The sequence below is a fragment of the Cornus florida genome, unplaced genomic scaffold (assembly GCF_030987335.1).
Source record: "Cornus florida cultivar Cherokee Brave unplaced genomic scaffold, ASM3098733v1 CherokeeBrave_3.0.0_Hap2_Chr06, whole genome shotgun sequence".
Taxonomy (NCBI): Eukaryota; Viridiplantae; Streptophyta; class Magnoliopsida; order Cornales; family Cornaceae; genus Cornus; species Cornus florida.
Window position 1 is genome coordinate 12,921,681 of NW_026775576.1, and position 18,757 is coordinate 12,940,437.

The following is an 18,757-nucleotide window of genomic DNA, read 5'->3' on the forward strand; positions in this document are numbered from 1 at the left end:
TCATTTCCTATTAGCAGCTTTATGTTACTCAGCCATATAGTGGGGACATTTGTTAGGTATAAGAATCGAGGTTGAGATTCTCATCATTGCTTGGATGATTATGGCTTGAAGGCTTTATTTTTTTTGTGAAGGTTGGCTTGAACTGCCGTATGTAACCTTATTTGTTAAATGTGTATATTTGATTCTAAACTTGTAATGTGTGCCTAAGTACACTTTTTGATTCTCATTTTATGTTTATGACATGAGGCCAAGGGCCAAACTTCTTTTGGAATTTACATTTGTATTATAGATGTTAAATTTTTGTCTTAATGGGAATATAAGAAAAATTCATGCGTTTTAGTATGCTATTTTGCACCGGAGTGTGCATTGTATATGAAATTTTTCCATTAGCATTCATTAATCATGTATGAAGTTTGGCCAAGGGCCAAACGATATTTTGAAACCATCTCATGATTTTAAATTCCAAGTTTTCGTTCCAAACTTCGTTTTTGGCATTTTGGCCGTTGGAGGGTCATATTTTGTATCGGCTGTATTTTTAAGCTATGGACCATTGTAGCACATCTTATTAGGTAAGTTATGTTTGCGTGCATGGTCGTTTCTAGGCAAAACTTCTTCTTTGGTGAAATGAGCCTCCTACGGACTCATTTTACACTTTTATTGCATAATCTGACCTAAGGATATTTTGGGAATTTTCTTTAGGAAATAAATTCCGTTCTTCACATGGTCACTTAGAAAATGTGATTTTAGTGGGGGTTTTTTCTTCGTGTTTTTCCTGAAAATGTCGTCTTGGCATCGGAAACCATTTCCGAAGTTTAGCTTCTGTTTTTCTATTTAGCAACTTTTTCGACCCTCTGGACCAAATTTCTTGGGAGGGCATTTTGGGCATTTCACAATGTGTATTTTTTTATTTATCCTAATAGACACATAGAAAACTCGATTTTGAGGGGGGTTTCTTCTTTGTGTTTTTCCAGAAAATGTCATCTAGGCCCTCAAATTTCTATTTTTTTCCCGAAAAAACCCCTGTTGCTAGGGTTTCTTGCTGCCCATTCTGCCTCCTTCACATCTAAACGGTTAGAAGGGGTTTTGCAACCGGTTAGATGAGTGTGGGTAGTGTTTTTGTCACTAATTTTGGCCTTCTAACCGGTTAGATAGGTTATCTAACCGATTAGATGTTCTTGGGTTGGTTCTTTTTGACCGTTTTGCCCCTGTTTCTTCCGTTAGCCATATCTTTTTCATCCGGACTCCGAATCAAGTGATTTTTGAGTCTAAGTTCATTGATTTTTCGTTGTCTTTCCAATGGTGTGCTCAGTAGCACCCACTTTTAAGGTGGAAATGATGTTTTTGCCCTTAGGTTCATTCTTGTTCGTTTTTTAAAAGTTGCTTCCGCATTTGGTTCTTTTGGGTTCTGTAACCTCGTTGAGGATCACATTGGCGTCTTAGAGTCATGTTGTATCTCTAGAGACCGTTGTTCTTCTTTTACTTCCGTATTTCGGATCCGTTATCGGGTCATCTTTCGGTTCATCGCTGACGCACCGAGTTGAAAAACTTGGGATGTCACACAATTACTCACTGTCCAAAAAAAACCGAGATACACCAACTTTGATAACCAACCACCTACACCACTACACTCGCGTACATATTTAAATACATTTCAAACATCTAATACAATAACAACAACCACATTGTTAACATAATTTGCACACGTTACATAAAATACGCTAAAGGATTAAGTGTAGTTAACTTAATTGCATTTCCTCAATAGCCATACACAAAATGAATTTGAATACTTTACATGTTCCAAAATACTACATTTTGAGTCAACACTTTTCAAAATTATGCCCAATTACAAAAGATAGCAAGAAGAAACATTTTTCTACTCCAAACTAAGGCTGGGGTGGATTGACGTCCGCCACTTCTTTTCCCGAACCTGAAAATGTTAAAATAATAGGGTGAGCTAAACGCTCAGTAGGAAGTATCTAAGACACACTTCTTATGACCCCATGAATCTACGTAAGGAATAGCTAAAAGAAAACGGGATCATAACATAAGGGGTGCATGACAACAACTACAACGACAAGTATATAACAATTGTCACCCAAGCATATACACCATATATTCTAATTAAGTGCAATGTCATGCAAATGTCGCTCCCCATATCTGAAACATTTTCGTTTCAACATCAAAACCGTTAATGTAATCTGACCCAAGGCACCTTTAAGGCATCACGAAAAGAGGATTGACTAACTATCCATGACCACAAGGCACCTCCAAAGTGTCGCATCCGGCCTAGTTAGTTCAACCACACTCCCTTCTAGACTATACTAACATCACGAACCACTAGGCGCCTCCTAGGCATCCGGTTTTCGCAAACACCTTTAGAAAACATTTTCCTAAAACACTTTCGTTTGTTTTAAAACACTTTTTCCCCCTTTTTTTTTTTTTTTCTTTCCCAATGAATGCATGAATGCTTCATGCTTCAATTCATCAATTCCATCATAAGAGTTTACATATGCTTTTATAATTAAATCACTAAAATACACAACTTATGCTTTCATTTCACATTTCTCTAACATATCAAGCATATAAATCACAAAATTTCATTTCATATAAGCATGTTTAAGCACAATATATCAAATAACACCTTGTCACAAGTTCATACATGGCATTTAAACAATTTTCAAGAACCTACACTAATTAAACATGCAATTTAACAATTTATAAGAATTAAATTCACAAAAGCATAAGAAGAACCATGTATTAGAGATCCCTGCCTCAATGGAGATGAAAACCCCCAAAACTCCAAATCAAAGCCCTAATTTCGAAAATTCAAAGATGGCCAAAATGGTGAATTGCTCCTATCCAAGCGTAGGTCTCAACAAGCTCTTCGATTTACCGCAAATGGCACCAAAAATTCTCAAAATTGTGAAAGAAATCAAAGATTGAAGTTTAGAAGAAAAGAAAAAGAAAAAAGACAAGAAAAGAAAGAAAGAGAGAGATGGCCGGGAGAGTGAGAGAGAATGAGACCAATGTGATCCCTTAGCCTCAAAATTATAGGTAGATGGTGGGCCCCACTTAAAAATATATATTTCTTTTCTTTTCTTTTCTTTTTAATTTCTACCACCAATATATATATATTTGCTTCAATTATATCATAGCCACACACTTTAGCACTTAAATAATTTACTTAGGCACAAATATAATAATGCATGGTATGCAAATGACCCGAGACACAACTCCTGTACACAACAACTCTGGTAACGGTTTCACCCGAGACTGCCCGATCTAAAAAACTAAAAAAAAATACTGAAATGATAACCCTTACATTTCAAAGAGTCCTGAACTCAATGAAATGCTCCAATCAACTCTCGAACATAACCGGCACACTTCACGGTGTCCGGTACGCAAAACAAGAAAAGACGAAAATGCCCTTGAAAAATCAAAAAATTCCCAAAAATGGAAAATAGTTAAAAACAGAAACATCACAATCTACCCTCCTTAAAAGATTTCGTCGTCGAAATCTACCCTCCTTAAAGAAGGAGGCCCACAGCCACACATAACCCCGAGAAAACTTCACAAAATCTCAAGACCATAAACCCACAAACATTACTGCCTTTGACACCAGACGTCACCAGGCAATCACATACTACTGCCACTAAAACCCAATACGGGTACTCACCTCTCATGTTCCTCATAACACAAGATCAACTAGATTTTACGCTTGACTTAAGACGAACATCGGCCTACTCCATACAGCCACGAAAGGCTTCAAAGCCCCAAAAAAAACAAAAACTGTCACAAGACCCTGGAATATGACAACATCCCACCTCTACTCATCCTTTAAAGGACACACTAAGCCCCAAACAAGGAATTCTGCCCATAGTTACACCGAACTCTAATCTACACATCCCTAACAGACCAAACACTTGTTATCTAAGACATAGTTACACCACCTCATAATCGTTTCAATGACTACAATTCGCACTATAAGACAATCATTACACTTAAAAATTTCAAGATGATTAAACAATGATTCTCCCAATGATTACATAAACATAAGTCACCAAATTAGTAAAGTGTACTATCCTGTACTCAAGACACAAATCCTAAAAACAAGATCTTTAATAATCAAACAGATTGGACACTTGGTCTCACCTAACATACCTCGTTACCCGAGACAACTTCCTGAACCCACACCACTACACCGACACAACGCCCAATACCATACTCTCACTATTTGTGACAACTCAAAACAATCATTGACCTTTGACCCGATATCGTGCTAAAGAGGGATTGGTTCAGGAAAAATGGTTGGCCAGGCCATTCTCATCCTCAATCCGACTTCGACACAGACATCGTTCCTGTCCCCAGGTCCAAACCTCAAACACAGTCTCACACAGCCCACAAAACAACCATAAATCCACTCACTATCCATACATCGCTATGCGTAACCTCAACGACTATAGAGTCATCAACTAGCTCTAAGGATCTCAATAATTCTTCAATCATACAACTCGTAACAAGCTAAAAATGACATACAACCAAACGTCACATTCATCAATCAACACAAATGATCTCTAATTTCCTCATAACACCCGTACTAGGTAAATAACTCATAACATTATTCTATTCAATTCTTTCTTCCTCAAAACACACAATATGATCATCTCATGCTTGAACCCTTAAAACCAAAGTCAATCGTTCCCATTATTCCTCAATGGAATCTCACATTCATTCCCTAGCTGCACTACATTCAAGTAATACCAACACCTGTTCTCAAAACACTGCTCAAATCAAACATCAATAAGAACACCCGAGTGCATGTCTCATATCACATCATCTATTCATCCTCAAGCTGCGATTTATAACACATTTCCTAGCCATTATTGCTAGTACCAAACATTGGAAACATAACACCTATTCGGCAACCCGTGCCTCTTATTCCACCAATCAAACCACTCTAAGAACAATCACTACAAAAACTAAAGACTTCACCTTCTTCCATGGAAGTGAGTCGACCATTTCAACCTGGACCTCTACCGGTGAGCTCTAACAACATAACAAACCACACACAGGTTGATCCACCCACGGATATGCACAACTCCTAAATGGAGAACAAGACTCCCAACCAACAACATCCTTGCCAAGACCTGAACAAACAGAAAAGGGTAATGAACCCTACTCTCACCAGAAACTGACAACTCCTACCTTAATGCACCTGACACCCTATCACACTTTGCTCACCAATCATCCCAAACTCACCTGAGATGAAACCAACTCTTTACATACAAGGAGAAGAACCAACTGGACACCTGTACAGAACTACGAACCCAAATCTAGGCGACCTCACCACAAACGAACCGTTAAACACTATCACACAGAAACCTCGCACACGATATATCAATCAGGCAAAAGCACTCACGCTTACAGCACACTAACACGAGAAATAATTACAGCCCTTCGGACACCGCATCTCGCTCCCTCTAGAAACTGTCACTCCCAAATAACAACCTCTAAGCCATAAAACGACACTTTACCATCCATTCTATCTTTACCTTCCCAAGTGACACTGTCCCAATCACTAAGCACACAAAACCCATGACCTCAGTTACAACAATCCACTGACTCTTCAAAAAAAGGATTGCACATATGGTAACACCACTCTCACTGGCTCTAAAGACTAAACTACCCACCATTGATTCACAACCCTATCTCCTACCTGACAACACACAACAAATAACTCAAAATCTCAAATCCATCCTTGGTTCATACTCGAAACCATTAAACTCATCAGTACTAAACACCACACCGTAACACCTCTACCACCATTCTTTCCAAACAACAATTCAAACCTATCGTCCCATCGAACCATCAAGCCATTGCTAAGCGATTCATCCTCAAATATCCTTAAAATAATACCATCACTATAGAAAAATAAGAATTACTCTCGATACTCCCCATAATGACCACTTTTTACCACTAGAAAAGAATCTCCAAACAGTAATGCCATGCCGACAAATCCTCAAAACAAAAATGAGCACAAAACCCAAATTACTCAACACCTAACTGTCTCCTTGAAACCACCAACGATGCAATCAATCACTAATGCCTAACTGACTACTTAAACCACTCTTTCTAAGCGATCCACGCATCTAAACAAGAAAACCTCATAACCTAGGTTCAACATCATTGCTTCTTCTCTTCATCGTTTCCCCATAACACCTTTGGCCTCGACAAAAGCTAAATGGAGCTACCTACTAGACCTACAAGATCAACCTCGTTCCAATCATTCTTATCATCAGTCTACTTTTCGGATTCTTCAACACCAAGCACTATCTCCTCATACTCCATAAGCAGTTGAAATATAACCCCAATCCACAGCTTTCAAACCCTAGAACATGGTCTATTTGATAACACAGTACCCATCAGTTATCACTTCATTCGTAAATAACCAAACACCTTAATGACCTCACACAACCTACCCTATAGTGCAATCCTACCCTACACAACTAAGACTGACCACTATACCTCACCTTGAGACTCTCTCGATAATCGTGCCAACCCGTAATCCTGTTCATCAACCGAGCTATGTAGTCAACTCACCGAGAGTCAATTACAAGCAACATGCCCTGCAACTCTCCGAAATAGGGATCACCCCTCGACTAACCAATCTCTAAAATAGACTCTCACAACCCACAAACCGAATCACATCAAACAATCAATCACCCAATGCTAGCATGACTCTAATCAATGCCTACGTTATCCTAGACCTAAAGAGTCAAACAAGTCCCCACAACAGCCAGAACCAACATGCCTTTTCAGACCGTACCAGAACACCCGCAATCACACATCTACAACCCATAGACTATACTCATAACTCAAGGAACCCCTATCACGCCTACCACGACCGGTTCGAAAAGAACCTCCGCACCAAACTGTGACCTAAGTCACAAACACTAACCCTCTAAGGTCATACCTTTCTTCCACAAAAACTCCATCCCACACACCTAACCTCCACGGTCACAAGAACCCATACACCGACGCATGAAACTCACCACAACATAGTCACCGTGCCATGAAATACAAACCCATTTTGAAGTCGTGCTTTAAGCACTGTGCAAATGGAACAAGAAAATCAGGAGGACCCCACACTGGATAGCTCAATCCACGAGCTAAAAGACCAAGCAATCCATTCGATAAGAACTAGCACCCAACAATCTTGGAGCGATCGAGCTCCTCACCTACTCAGGTCAAAGCTTACACAACCATCCCATGCTCGACTGCATATACATATAAGAATACATATACATGTAAATATCATATCCCATACCATGATACAATCATGTTCCTTCATAAAAAAATTTAAACACTCCATCTTCCATAAGAAAATAATTACATAAACCATACCTAAATAATCGTCACAATACCATACAAACACGCTTGCACATACCGTGCTCACCAGTTGCTACTTTAACATTTAAATTAAAATTGCACACACCGTACCTACCACTTTTCGTCACCATACTCCCCATTACTTGTCATCTTATCACATATAACATGCTTTCAAATACATTTACATTTCATTTTCATAATTAAATTATATAACTACTTCATATGCATGGCCATGTAATACAACATTTAACATTAATCACATAAGTAATTAGCAAATAGGCATGCCTTCAAAACTGAAACATATAAACAAATAGCAAATAAGCATGTTTCTCAAAACATTAAACACTTTAACAGTCTAAACTTTCAAATCAACTCAAGTCTCACTTAGGTCAACCCTACCCGTCGTCCTTAGGTTTTCGAACCTAAAGCTCTAATACCAAATTTGTAACGACCCAAATCCACTGGATTCGGATCATTAAACGGGTCCCTACCTGACCTAAAATCGTCCAAGGGTAATATGGTCATTTCAAGTTAAATTTGTATACTAAAGTCCAACAAGGACAAGATGGTCATTTGTCACAATTCTAATGGTCTAAGACTCAAATGGCAAAATAGTCATTTACTTGTATCACATAATAATTAAGAATAAGTCTGAGGCAATATAGTCATTCCCATGGGTAAAATATAATTTTTGTATTTTACTGGACTTTATAATGTGTAACAATACCCTTAAGTGAGTGGTCAAGGGCAAAATGGAAAAATACGTCGACTGGTTAAAGACTTGTACAGTGGAAATGCTCACTGCCAGGATACCGGTCGATGTATGGAAGGCTACACATCGACTGGTTAAAGACTTGTACAGTGGAAATGTTCACTGCCAAGATACTGATCGACGTGTGGGATGCTACACGTTGACTGGTTCAGGTCATTCGGTTGACGTATGGTATTTCATGTTGACTGGTTTTGGGTTATCCACACTCAATTGCACTACACATCGACTCGTTAAAAACTTCTACTGTGGAAATGCTCACTACCAAGATACCGGTCGACGTGTAGGGTGCTACACGTCTACTGGTTCAGGTCATTCGGTCGACGTATGGCATTTCACGTCGACTGGTTTTGGGTTATCCACACTCAATTGCTCACTGTCCAAAGAAAACCGAGATACACCAACTTTGATAACCAACCACCTATACCATTACACTCACGTACAGATTTAAATACATTTCAAACATCTAATACAATAACAACAACCACATTGTTAACATAATTTGCACACGTTACATAAAATACACTAAAGGATTAAGTGTAGTTAACTTAATTATATTTCCTCAATGGCCATACACAAAATAAATTTGAATACTTTACATGTTGCAAAATACTACATTTTGAGTCAACACTTTACAAAATTATGCCCAATTACAAAAGATAGCAAGAAGAAACATTTTTCTACTCCAAACTAAGGCTGGGGTGGATTGACGTCCGCCACTTCTTTTCCCGAACCTGAAAATGTTAAAACAATGGGATGAGCTAAACGCTCAGTAGGAAGTGTCTAAGACACACTTCTTATGACCCCGTGAATCCACGTAAGGAATGGGTAAAAGAAAACGGGATTATAATATAAGGGGTGCATGACAACAACTACAACGACAAGTATATAACAATTGTCACCCAAACATATACACCATATATTTTAATGAAGTGCAATGTCATACAAATATCGCTCCCCATATCTGAAACATTTTCGTTTCATCATCCAAATCGTTAGTGTAATTCGACCCAAGACACCTCCAAGGCGTCGGAGGATAAACTAACTATCCACGACCATAAGGCACCTCCAAAGCGTCACATCCGGCCTAGTTAGTTCAACCACGCTCCCTTCTAGACTACACTAACATCACGGACCACTAGGCACCTCCTAGGCGTCCGGTTTTCGCAAACACCTTTAGAAAATATTTTCCCAAAACACTTTCGTTTGTTTTAAAACACTTTTTCCCTTTTTTTTTTCTTTTTTTTTTTTTCTTTCCCAATGAATGCATGAATGCTTCATGCTTCAATTCATCAATTCCATCATAAGAGTTTACATATGCTTTTATAATTAAATAACTAAAATACACAACTTATGCTTTCATTTCACATTTCTCTAACATATCAAGCATATAAATCACAAAATTTCATTTCACATAAGCATGTTTAAGCACAATATATCAAATAACACCTTGTCACAAATTCATACATGGCATTTAAACAATTTTCAAGAATTTATACTAATTAAACATGCAATTCAACAATTTATAAGAATTAAATTCACAAAAGCATAAGAAGAACCATGTATTAGAGATCCCTACCTCAATGGAGATGAAAACCCCCAAAACTCCAAATCAAAGCCCTAATTTCAAAAATTCAAATATGGCCAAAATGGTGAATTGCTCCTATCCAAGCGTAGGTCTCAAAAAGCTCTTCGATTTGCCGCAAACGGCACCCAAAAATTCTCAAAATTAAGAAAGAAATCAAAGATTGAAGTTTAGAAGAAAAGAAAAAGAAAAAAGGCAAGAAAAGAAAGAAAGAGAGAGATTGCTGGGAGAGTGAGAGAGAATGAGACCAATGTGATCTCTTGGCCTCAAAATTAAAGTAGATGGTGGGCCCCACTTAAAAATATTTTTTTTTTTCTTTTCTTTTCTTTTTAATTTCTACCACCAATATATATATATATGCTTCAATTATATCATAGCAACACACTTTAGCACTTAAATAATTTACTTAGGCACAAATATAATAATGCATGGTATACAAATAACCCGAGACACAACTCCCTTACACAACAACTCTGGTAACGGTTTCACCCGAGACTGTCCGATCCGAAAAACTAAAAAAAATGTTGAAATGATAACCCTTGCATTTCAAAGAGTCCTAAACTCAATGAAATGCTCCAATCAACTCTTGGACTCACGGTGTCCGGTACGTAAAATGAGAAAAAACAAAAATGCCCTTGAAAAATCAGAAAATTCCCAAAAATGGAAAATAGTTAAAAACAGAAACATCACAACTAAGACTAATCATATTGAAAGTGCATTGCAAAAAATGAAGATTGTATTGAAATACGTAGCTGTTTGGCGTTAAGCAGGCCTACTACGTTACAACATAATGACCTATTTATAAAATGAAAATATAAGCAGTTAACATAATAGTTCTGAGCAATTCCATTGATGTCTCCAAATGCTTCCAAGTGTCCAAGCCATGCAATCGTGTCTTCCTAATTCTTCTAGAGCTTTCACGTTCCTCTTTCATGTTCCTCTTCCACGTTCCAATCATGTAATCATGTCTGGAGCTCCCATGTAATCGTGCCATCAAGTGATCATGCCTTGATGCTTCTAGAACTCCCACGTTCCAAACATCTTGGAACCGTGTTTTGATTTTCTGGAACTTCCACGTTCCAAACATGCCATCACTCATGCAATCGTGCCTTTCGATGCCTCTAGAGCTCCAGCGTTCCAAACATACAATAAATCATGCAATCGTGCCCTTTGATGTTGTCATAAAAAACAAATCGCACGATTCTTTTTGTCTGAATAATGGTCATTACTCCTGATGGTGGTGGTAGTGGTCCACGTTAAAAACTCTTCTGTTGTATCATGGCTTTTGAAGAAACCAACTTCCATGTTTTTAGGCACACGAATTCCATGTCTAATAATCCAATAATTGACACGTTCTTTTACCAAACCATATTCCTTACATGCCTAAATTAAATTAGAGTAGCTTAATATGACCAAACTACCTCTAATTAGACTTTACCGTGAATCTTCCTTGAGCAAAACTCTTACTCATTAAAAATTCGGCTTGACCCAAATTCTTTCACGTGACAGAACCTGGCTTTGACTAAAAATCTCTTTTCTGGTTTTTCCACTGGGAGAAATAAGAGTGTAAACAGGTATGTTTGGACGAATTGAGGGTCGGACATGTAATATGGTTGTCTCTGCATGTTCCAAAATAGGAGAAGAGATTTCACAGAGAGTCGAGAGAGTATGTCCAAGACTATCTCTTGGGAAGGATTTAACCGTTTAGAGAGAGAGAGTCTTTAATTGAGATGCCAGGTGGCAGACGAGTGGCGCGAGTTGAAGCTGGGACTGTGGATAAGGCATGAGCTAATTTAGAAAGAATTATTTTAGAACGTGGGTTCACCATGTTCGATTATCGGTGGATTAAACTTGGGTTTTTGTGATTTTTTTTTTAATTATGATTAAATATGAGTGTGATTAAATTATATCAAGATTTCATACTATACTGTCGGTGTAAAATTAAACTTGCAATCTCATTATAAGCACTAATAACTAGTATAGTTTATAGCTTGTGGTTTTGAAGAGGAGGCTATAGGATTGAAGCATTTGGGGAAACCATCAAAGAGGAGAGTTGGGACAAGGAGACTAGAGTGTTGTCATAGTTGGAAATCTACCAATTCCCCAAGGGTATAACACTCTCTCTCTAGATAAGGAATTTAAACACAGTTTTTTTTTTGTTTTTGTTTTTGTTTTTATCTTTTTAATCCGATTTCTACAAGAATATTTGGGGTTCGAGTTTTGCTTCCACTTTAAAGCTACTCATGTCACTACTCTTAACAAGTAGCTCGAAGATCTGCAGCATTGTTGTTCATACTCGTTACAACATATCCAGGTAGCTAGAGTCAAGGGCGGAGGGAGGGGTGGGCAGAGGTGGGCTGAAAATAAATAAATAAATAAATAAATAAATAAAAATAAAAAATAAAAAAATGTAATATTAGCCCACCCCAACCTAAAATTAGCCTAATCCAAAATTAGGTCACCCTATTCAGAAATCCTGAATCCGTCCTAACTAGAGTAGGGATGAATTCCTTAGCCTACCCTTGTATCAACTTTAACATATAGCAATTCCTGTTTATTGGTTTTTATTTAAGGTATTTTTTTTCACAATAATCATTTTTTATTCAAGTTTTTTTATTTTTTTTCACACTAATCATTCTTTGTTTTGCTGGTGCAATTTTTACAAAATAGAGCAAAGGCAAGGGTGTATAAGTATTGACTAATTTTCCTATAAAAGCACTGTTATGTTAATTACTTCCACATGGCCAAATTTACAACTCTTTTGAAGTGAATAAACAAATTACACAACTTTATCCCTGTACAGAAAATGATATTGAAGGGCGGCCATCGCAACTGTGATTGTATCATTCAAATCCGATTCATGGTGTGGCGGCTTTAGCAACTGTGATTGGACTCCTCACATTATGTACACCATCCGACCATAATAACTCACCAAATGCATAGCCTTTGGAAACACCACTTCTCTTAGCTTTCAGAGTCAAGTTAAATGTCTTCATTTCACCAGTAGTCTCAAATTTCAGAACATTGGGCTGAACACTAACTGAAATTCCCGGTGGTGGACGAACACGAGCTTTGTAGGTGCTCGGTGGGCCAACATTCTTCACTGTTCGACTCACGATGACTGAGCCGGAGAGTTTAGGGACAGTTATTGAAGGATAGTTCAGGTTTAAAATACTAAGAGGATTGGTAGACTTGGGACATTCGTAATTCTTAGAAAAGAGTTCAATAAAAGTTTTGTTATAGCCAATTGCACAAAGGAAGCCATCGTAATCCTTAACTTCTAAGTCATAGACCAAGCCAGGATCTGCAGAAAGGCTTGGCCGTATATGCCCAGCACCATAAGCGAACGGTGTTGCCTTAGCAAAGGATCCGTTCTTAAATCCAATTAGCATTGGATGGCGAGTATTATCTCTTGTTCTTGCTAAACACAGAATGATCAAACAGAGCAAATTTTAACATAAATGTGCTCCAATTACTAATAACTAATATTATTAGTACAATTCATTATTGAAGTATTACCGGTAGTCATGATTGCAGATCTAATGGCAGCAGGACTCCAATCAGGGTGAGCTGCCTTCAGAAGACCGACAATTCCGGCAACATGAGGAGTAGACATTGATGTTCCAGACAAAGAGAGATAGGGTGTCCTGCGCTTATCGTAATCTCTCTCTGTAGGGCTGATAGCTTCACTGTAGGCAGCTATGATATTTACTCCTGGTGCAGTAATATCAGGCTGAATATATAAATTGGATCAAAAATGGAAATTAGTTAGTTAATTACAAAAATGTTAAATTAATTGAAAAATACAGACAACTAATATTCTAATGGGTACTTAATTCATTGCCCAAACCTTGAGGATTTCTGGTGTTACAGTGTTTGGACCCATAGAGGAGAAAGAAGTCACGGCCGGAGCAGGCTTTGCAGGCAGCTCTGACATTGGCTTAATCATAGCCAGTGGAGAACTGATGAAATTTAATTTGTTAATGATCGAGTGTATGAAATTAAACTACTAAAAATTAATATATAAATTAAATGTGGAAGATGATTGCAATTATCATGCATAATAAAAACCTGTCATTTGTTAATTTACAGATAAGGGGTTTCCTTGGACCATCAGTATGTCATAATTGTTTTCAGGCTGAATACACTAATAATCATTTATTCTGTACCTGTGTGTATGCTATTGAAATCTGGCAGCAGGTTGTTCATTGGTTGAATATTCCTGATAAAAGGTTTCAAGAGCTTAATTTGTTTGTGGAGTGGATGTTTCAGATTACACAGCCTAAGGATTTTAAGTCCAAGTTGTTGAAAGGGTTATTTGTTGTGTTTGTTTGGAAGATCTGATTGGAGAGAAATTCAGCATTGCATTGTGATACTAAAGTTTCCCCGTTGTTGCCGCAAATGATATACTAGCTCTTTTTGACGTTGGTTTGGGAAGTTTTACACTTCGGCTCAGCAGGAGGTAGGGTCCAGCGACTGGAAGAGCACCACACGTCGCGTGGTGTCCGGTGCCCCCTGGCGGCATCGGGAGTTCTCTATTGGACTTGCTGATATACTAGCTCTTTTTGATGTGGTGTAATGAAGCTTAACTGGTTGTTAGTAAGTTTTGAAGTGGATTAGCTCCATTTCTTGCTTTTTGTAAACAGGGGTATGCATCTCTATTGTATTTTGTACTATTAACTCTTATTTTTAATTTTATAAAAACAACTCATTCTGAAAAAAATAAAGAAATAAATAAATACTTACTTAGTAGAGTTGATGTAGTCCAAAACAGCAAGGCCATCTGTGTAAGTGATATGTGATGCTGTGAGAACATGAACCTCGTTTTTAATCGTAGTACCGTTACCCTCATCGTTGCAAAGAATCATCCCCAAGGCACCAGCCAAATTAGCATGTTGTCCTTTCTCAATTCTTTCATTATCCCCTAGAAGACAGACCAAGATCTTACCATTTACCTTCTGGGGGTCGAGCGTTCCTCCTTTGCAGAGTAAACTACACAACGTATACAAAATTAAGGCACATGCTATGTGTGCATTGTACAAAGTTAGAAATTAATTACTGCAAGATTTGAAGAATATATATTATTCTTACGCGTCTGAAGCAGATGCATTGTCAACTTTAGCTTGTGCACCAGTAATAAGTGGGTAGAATCTGTCTTCTGGCAATGGTTTGGTGGTACCTTTTCCCTAATTAATTTTAAATATAACAGAACAAATAATACGTACAATGTCAAACAAATAGAAGAAATACATGTAAGTGAGGGATAAAAATAAAAATAAAAAATAAAAAATAAAAAAAAAAATATATATATATATATATATATATCTTATAGATTCTGGACTAATTAATTGAACCTCGTTCGTACCTTGAGGCGTAGTCCATTATGAAGTTGAACATAAGAAGCCAAATCACGATCTGTGGTGCTTGCTCCAACAGTTATTATCCAAGGTGCAAGATTTGTAACAGTGCCATATTTTGGTCCCTCATTCCCAGCTCCGGCTACCACTATTATACCATGCTTAACAGCATGGAACGCCCCTATTGAAATGCTGTCGTCGAAGAAGTCACGAGGTTCAAAACCTTGGGATACTGAAAGCACATCAACGCCATCATGTATGGCATGATCGAAGGCTTGCAGTATATCAGCATCATCGCAATCCCTCAATATCATCTTTGGCCAATTTACTTTGTAAGATGCCACTCGAGCTCTAGGTGAACCACCTTTGGCACTTCCATTCCCCAGCCCAAACACACTTACGCCAGGAACAAAGTTCCCACCAGCCGTTGATAGTGTGTGAGTTCCATGCCCATCATAGTCACGCGCAGAGAATTCTTTAATTGTTGCTGAAGGCTCAGAAATATTGTATATAGCAGCATATCCTTTGTAAAAGTACCTAGCTCCTATAAGTTTCCTGCAGATCCAATATATTTGCCAAAAGTAAAATTAGGGAAGTTGAGATATCAAATTGCTTTATGGCATAATGTAAAGGGTCAGTGCTTTGGGTAATGCTACACACCCACCTATTTACACACACATCAACCCCCATTCACCCGAACCTGTGCAACAGCCCTCGACCGGAGGACGCCTTCCAGGCCGGGCGCTTGGCGTGACACCGGATTGAGAATTGGGTCTGACTATGATACCAGCTGTAACGGGTGGGCGCTTGCCCATTTACTTAAAATTTCGAACTATTGGATAGTACTGCATACCCACCCATTTATATACACATCAACCCTCATCCAAATCCGATGTAGGACAAATTTTTACTTGTAACACATGGCAATTATTATCTTCTCTTATAAAGTGACATCATAATTTCAGTTTTGAATACTTAATGAAGGGACAAGAAAATAAAATTAAGTTCTTTACTACTTGCAAGCTGGTGTAATCATCGTAACCATATTATGATATTATAATTCTGATGGTGGTTCAAGTGAAAATAGAGCACACCGATTGCAAGGGAATCCGTCACGTGTGTTATTTTGACATATTCCTCTCCACTTCGATGGAATGGGCCCATACCCTTTGTCACTGAAACTCTCTGATTCCGCCCATACGCCTAGCAAAGTCATGACAAACAATAAAACGGTGCCTAACTTCAAGATTAAAAGGATATATGAAACACAATTGAAGTGTGTTTGAATGAGAAAAAGGGTTGAGGTTACCTGAGTCAATATTTGCAATAATAATATCTTCTCCAAACCTAGCCTTCTTCCACAAGGAACTTGAATCTACAACATCGTTACTATTTTCCAGCGAAAGAAAATTCCATGAATGGGTTGTCTGTAGTTTTCTCTGCTTACTCAAGAAAACAGACACAACCTTCGGGTGCTCTGAATTGTTGTAAATTAATCTCGTATTAGTACACGAAAAATAGAAAACATATATTAAGGAAACACAAAACAAGAATTATGTGCAAGCTAGATGTTGTACTTGCAATTTCGGCGGCATTCTTCTCATCAATCATTGCAGCAAAACCATTGATGTGTCTCTTATACGAGTAAAATATGGCGTCTTTAGCTTTCTTTTTACTGCGAGTCATTCAGCAAAAGAAAGAGCTTAATTAGCAATAACATTGCAGAAGAATGAAAAATAGGAAGATTAATTAGTGTTCAAATCACGATTGCATTAAATTCCATACCATCCCAAGAATGATCCAAGAAACTCGTAATGAGAATTTGACACCTTACGAAAATCAGCCTTCGTAATTTTTTGGCCATGTGAATGTGCTCCCAGGTACACGATGTAGGACTATTTCAGAACCCAACAAAGAAAGAGCAAGATAAAAGGAACAAACAAGAGACACCATTAGTCTATCGAAAGGTAAAACTAAACTCAAAAATGGTGGCCGAAGTTGACTTTTGTAATTTGTCAAAACAATAAGTCCCTAAGGGATCGAATTCAATTTCCACTGTTAGGAAGAAACATTAATCAACACAATGCCTTACCTTTTTGGCCGCGAAAGCCGGTGTTTGGGAGAGACAGGAAAGAATGAAGAGTGCGATCAAAATTGAAAACTTGGAAAACAACATGTTGCACTCTGTCATTGCAAAATCCTGTTGCAGTGCTAATTAATTAATGAACATTTTTTGCGTGGAGGAAGAAGAAGCTATGTATTTTTATACATACATATATTTAGAGAGAGGACTGCTAGCTGTAGGCAAGGGAGAATTGAATTTAGCAAATTCTTCCTCCGTTAATTGTCTATTTCTATATATATACTTATATAAATATATTTGTGCGTGTGTAATTGAGTTTAAAAGAGGTCCCTATTCTTGGTGCCATATGTTGAGTTGAGTTTATCATTTTGATTCTACCCAAAATAGTTAAGAAGAAAAATATACATAAAATCAACTCCCCAATTTATTCGGACAACTTGTCTATCTTTGCTTCCATTGCTGGTTAGGTTGTTAATTGCTGCACAAATCAAATCATGGGCAGAATTTCCAGTATAATTTGATCATCTCTTGACATGCGCTGCCAGGCTTTTCCAGAATTAATCCTCAATATAACAATATATATATTAATGCTAAGAAACCAATTGAATGGCAATCTCACACACACACACACACATATATATATATAGCCCACTATCCAAAATGAGAACATAAATTAAATAAAAATAGGATTATTGAAGCAAAAATTATACAGAAGAAAACGAAAATTAAACTGAAACAGAAGAAAAAGAATATAAAGAATATATATATATATATATATATATATATATATATATATATATATTACTTCTGTAAATAACACAAATCTGGACAAATGGAAAGTTGACATGTAGCGAGTTCGAGGGAAACTTGCCACACCAGATTACTATTCCAACAACTGGAAATGAATGCTACCCTGTATGTAGTTCCACCTTATTGACCTTCAATCTAAGACTTTTGATGATTACAATTCATTAATGATGTTATATATGTACTAATGTCTACCCTGAGTTAAATAACAGATCTCAGCATCCATCAAGACAAGACATTACATGGAAAGCACAAATGAAAAAGAGCATCATAACATAGAGAGATACATGAAGGGAAGCATGAGAAGCTTAAAAGAAATTAAGTCTCAAAAAGAAGCTATCAAGATCATGCCAAGTCAAATGTAAAAAGGGTAGCTAAGGTGGTGAATAATTAAAGTATTTATGAATCTCTTGAAGCTCATAAACTTAGGTTTATTCATATCAACACTTGCACTAAATGATCAAGGGACACAAATTGATACACTACAAGTCTCTGAAGCAGCAGTTCCATTTCGGACGACCGAAATGCATAGACAATATGAACCGGACGACCGGTTACTAGTTTATCTTGGGCAGTAGCCATGCTAAGTTCGGGATCACAACCAGACGACCGAAATGAAGCAGTCAAATATACCTTAGGTTATTTCAGACGACCGAAATAAAGACCTCAGTCATTTTGGATGATAGAAATAAAGTAGTAAAATGAACCTCAAGATATTTCGGACGACCGAAATAAAGACCCCATTCATTTCGAACGATCGATTTAGG

At 37.5% G+C, this 18,757-nt stretch overlaps 1 protein-coding gene across 1 annotated transcript; it reads right to left on the minus strand.

Moving 5' to 3' along the window:
• Positions 1-12,001: 12,001 nt before the first annotated feature.
• LOC132314800 (subtilisin-like protease SBT5.4) lies at positions 12,002-17,276 on the minus strand. The gene is made up of 11 exons (XM_059813618.1): positions 17,193-17,276; positions 16,886-16,995; positions 16,678-16,775; positions 16,410-16,577; positions 16,195-16,303; positions 15,109-15,655; positions 14,835-14,929; positions 14,490-14,735; positions 13,594-13,705; positions 13,263-13,476; positions 12,002-13,164 (listed from the first exon to the last, which is right to left on the minus strand). Exons 1-11 carry the CDS (start codon positions 17,274-17,276, stop codon positions 12,602-12,604), a joined length of 2,346 nt encoding a protein of 781 aa, XP_059669601.1. The 3' UTR covers positions 12,002-12,601.
• Positions 17,277-18,757: the final 1,481 nt, after the last annotated feature.

What these genes read in the sequence shown, in the direction of transcription:
- LOC132314800 (XM_059813618.1), bottom strand. Translation starts at nt 17,276, where the DNA reads ATGTTGTTTTCCAAGTTTTCAATTTTGATCGCACTCTTCATTCTTTCC. An exon ending in AATGCATCTGCTTCAGACGC is followed by an intron (nt 14,736 to 14,834) that starts GTAAGAATAATA and finishes TACGTTGTGTAG; the next exon opens with TTTACTCTGCAAAGGAGGAA. An exon ending in TAACACCAGAAATCCTCAAG is followed by an intron (nt 13,477 to 13,593) that starts GTTTGGGCAATG and finishes TTATATATTCAG; the next exon opens with CCTGATATTACTGCACCAGG.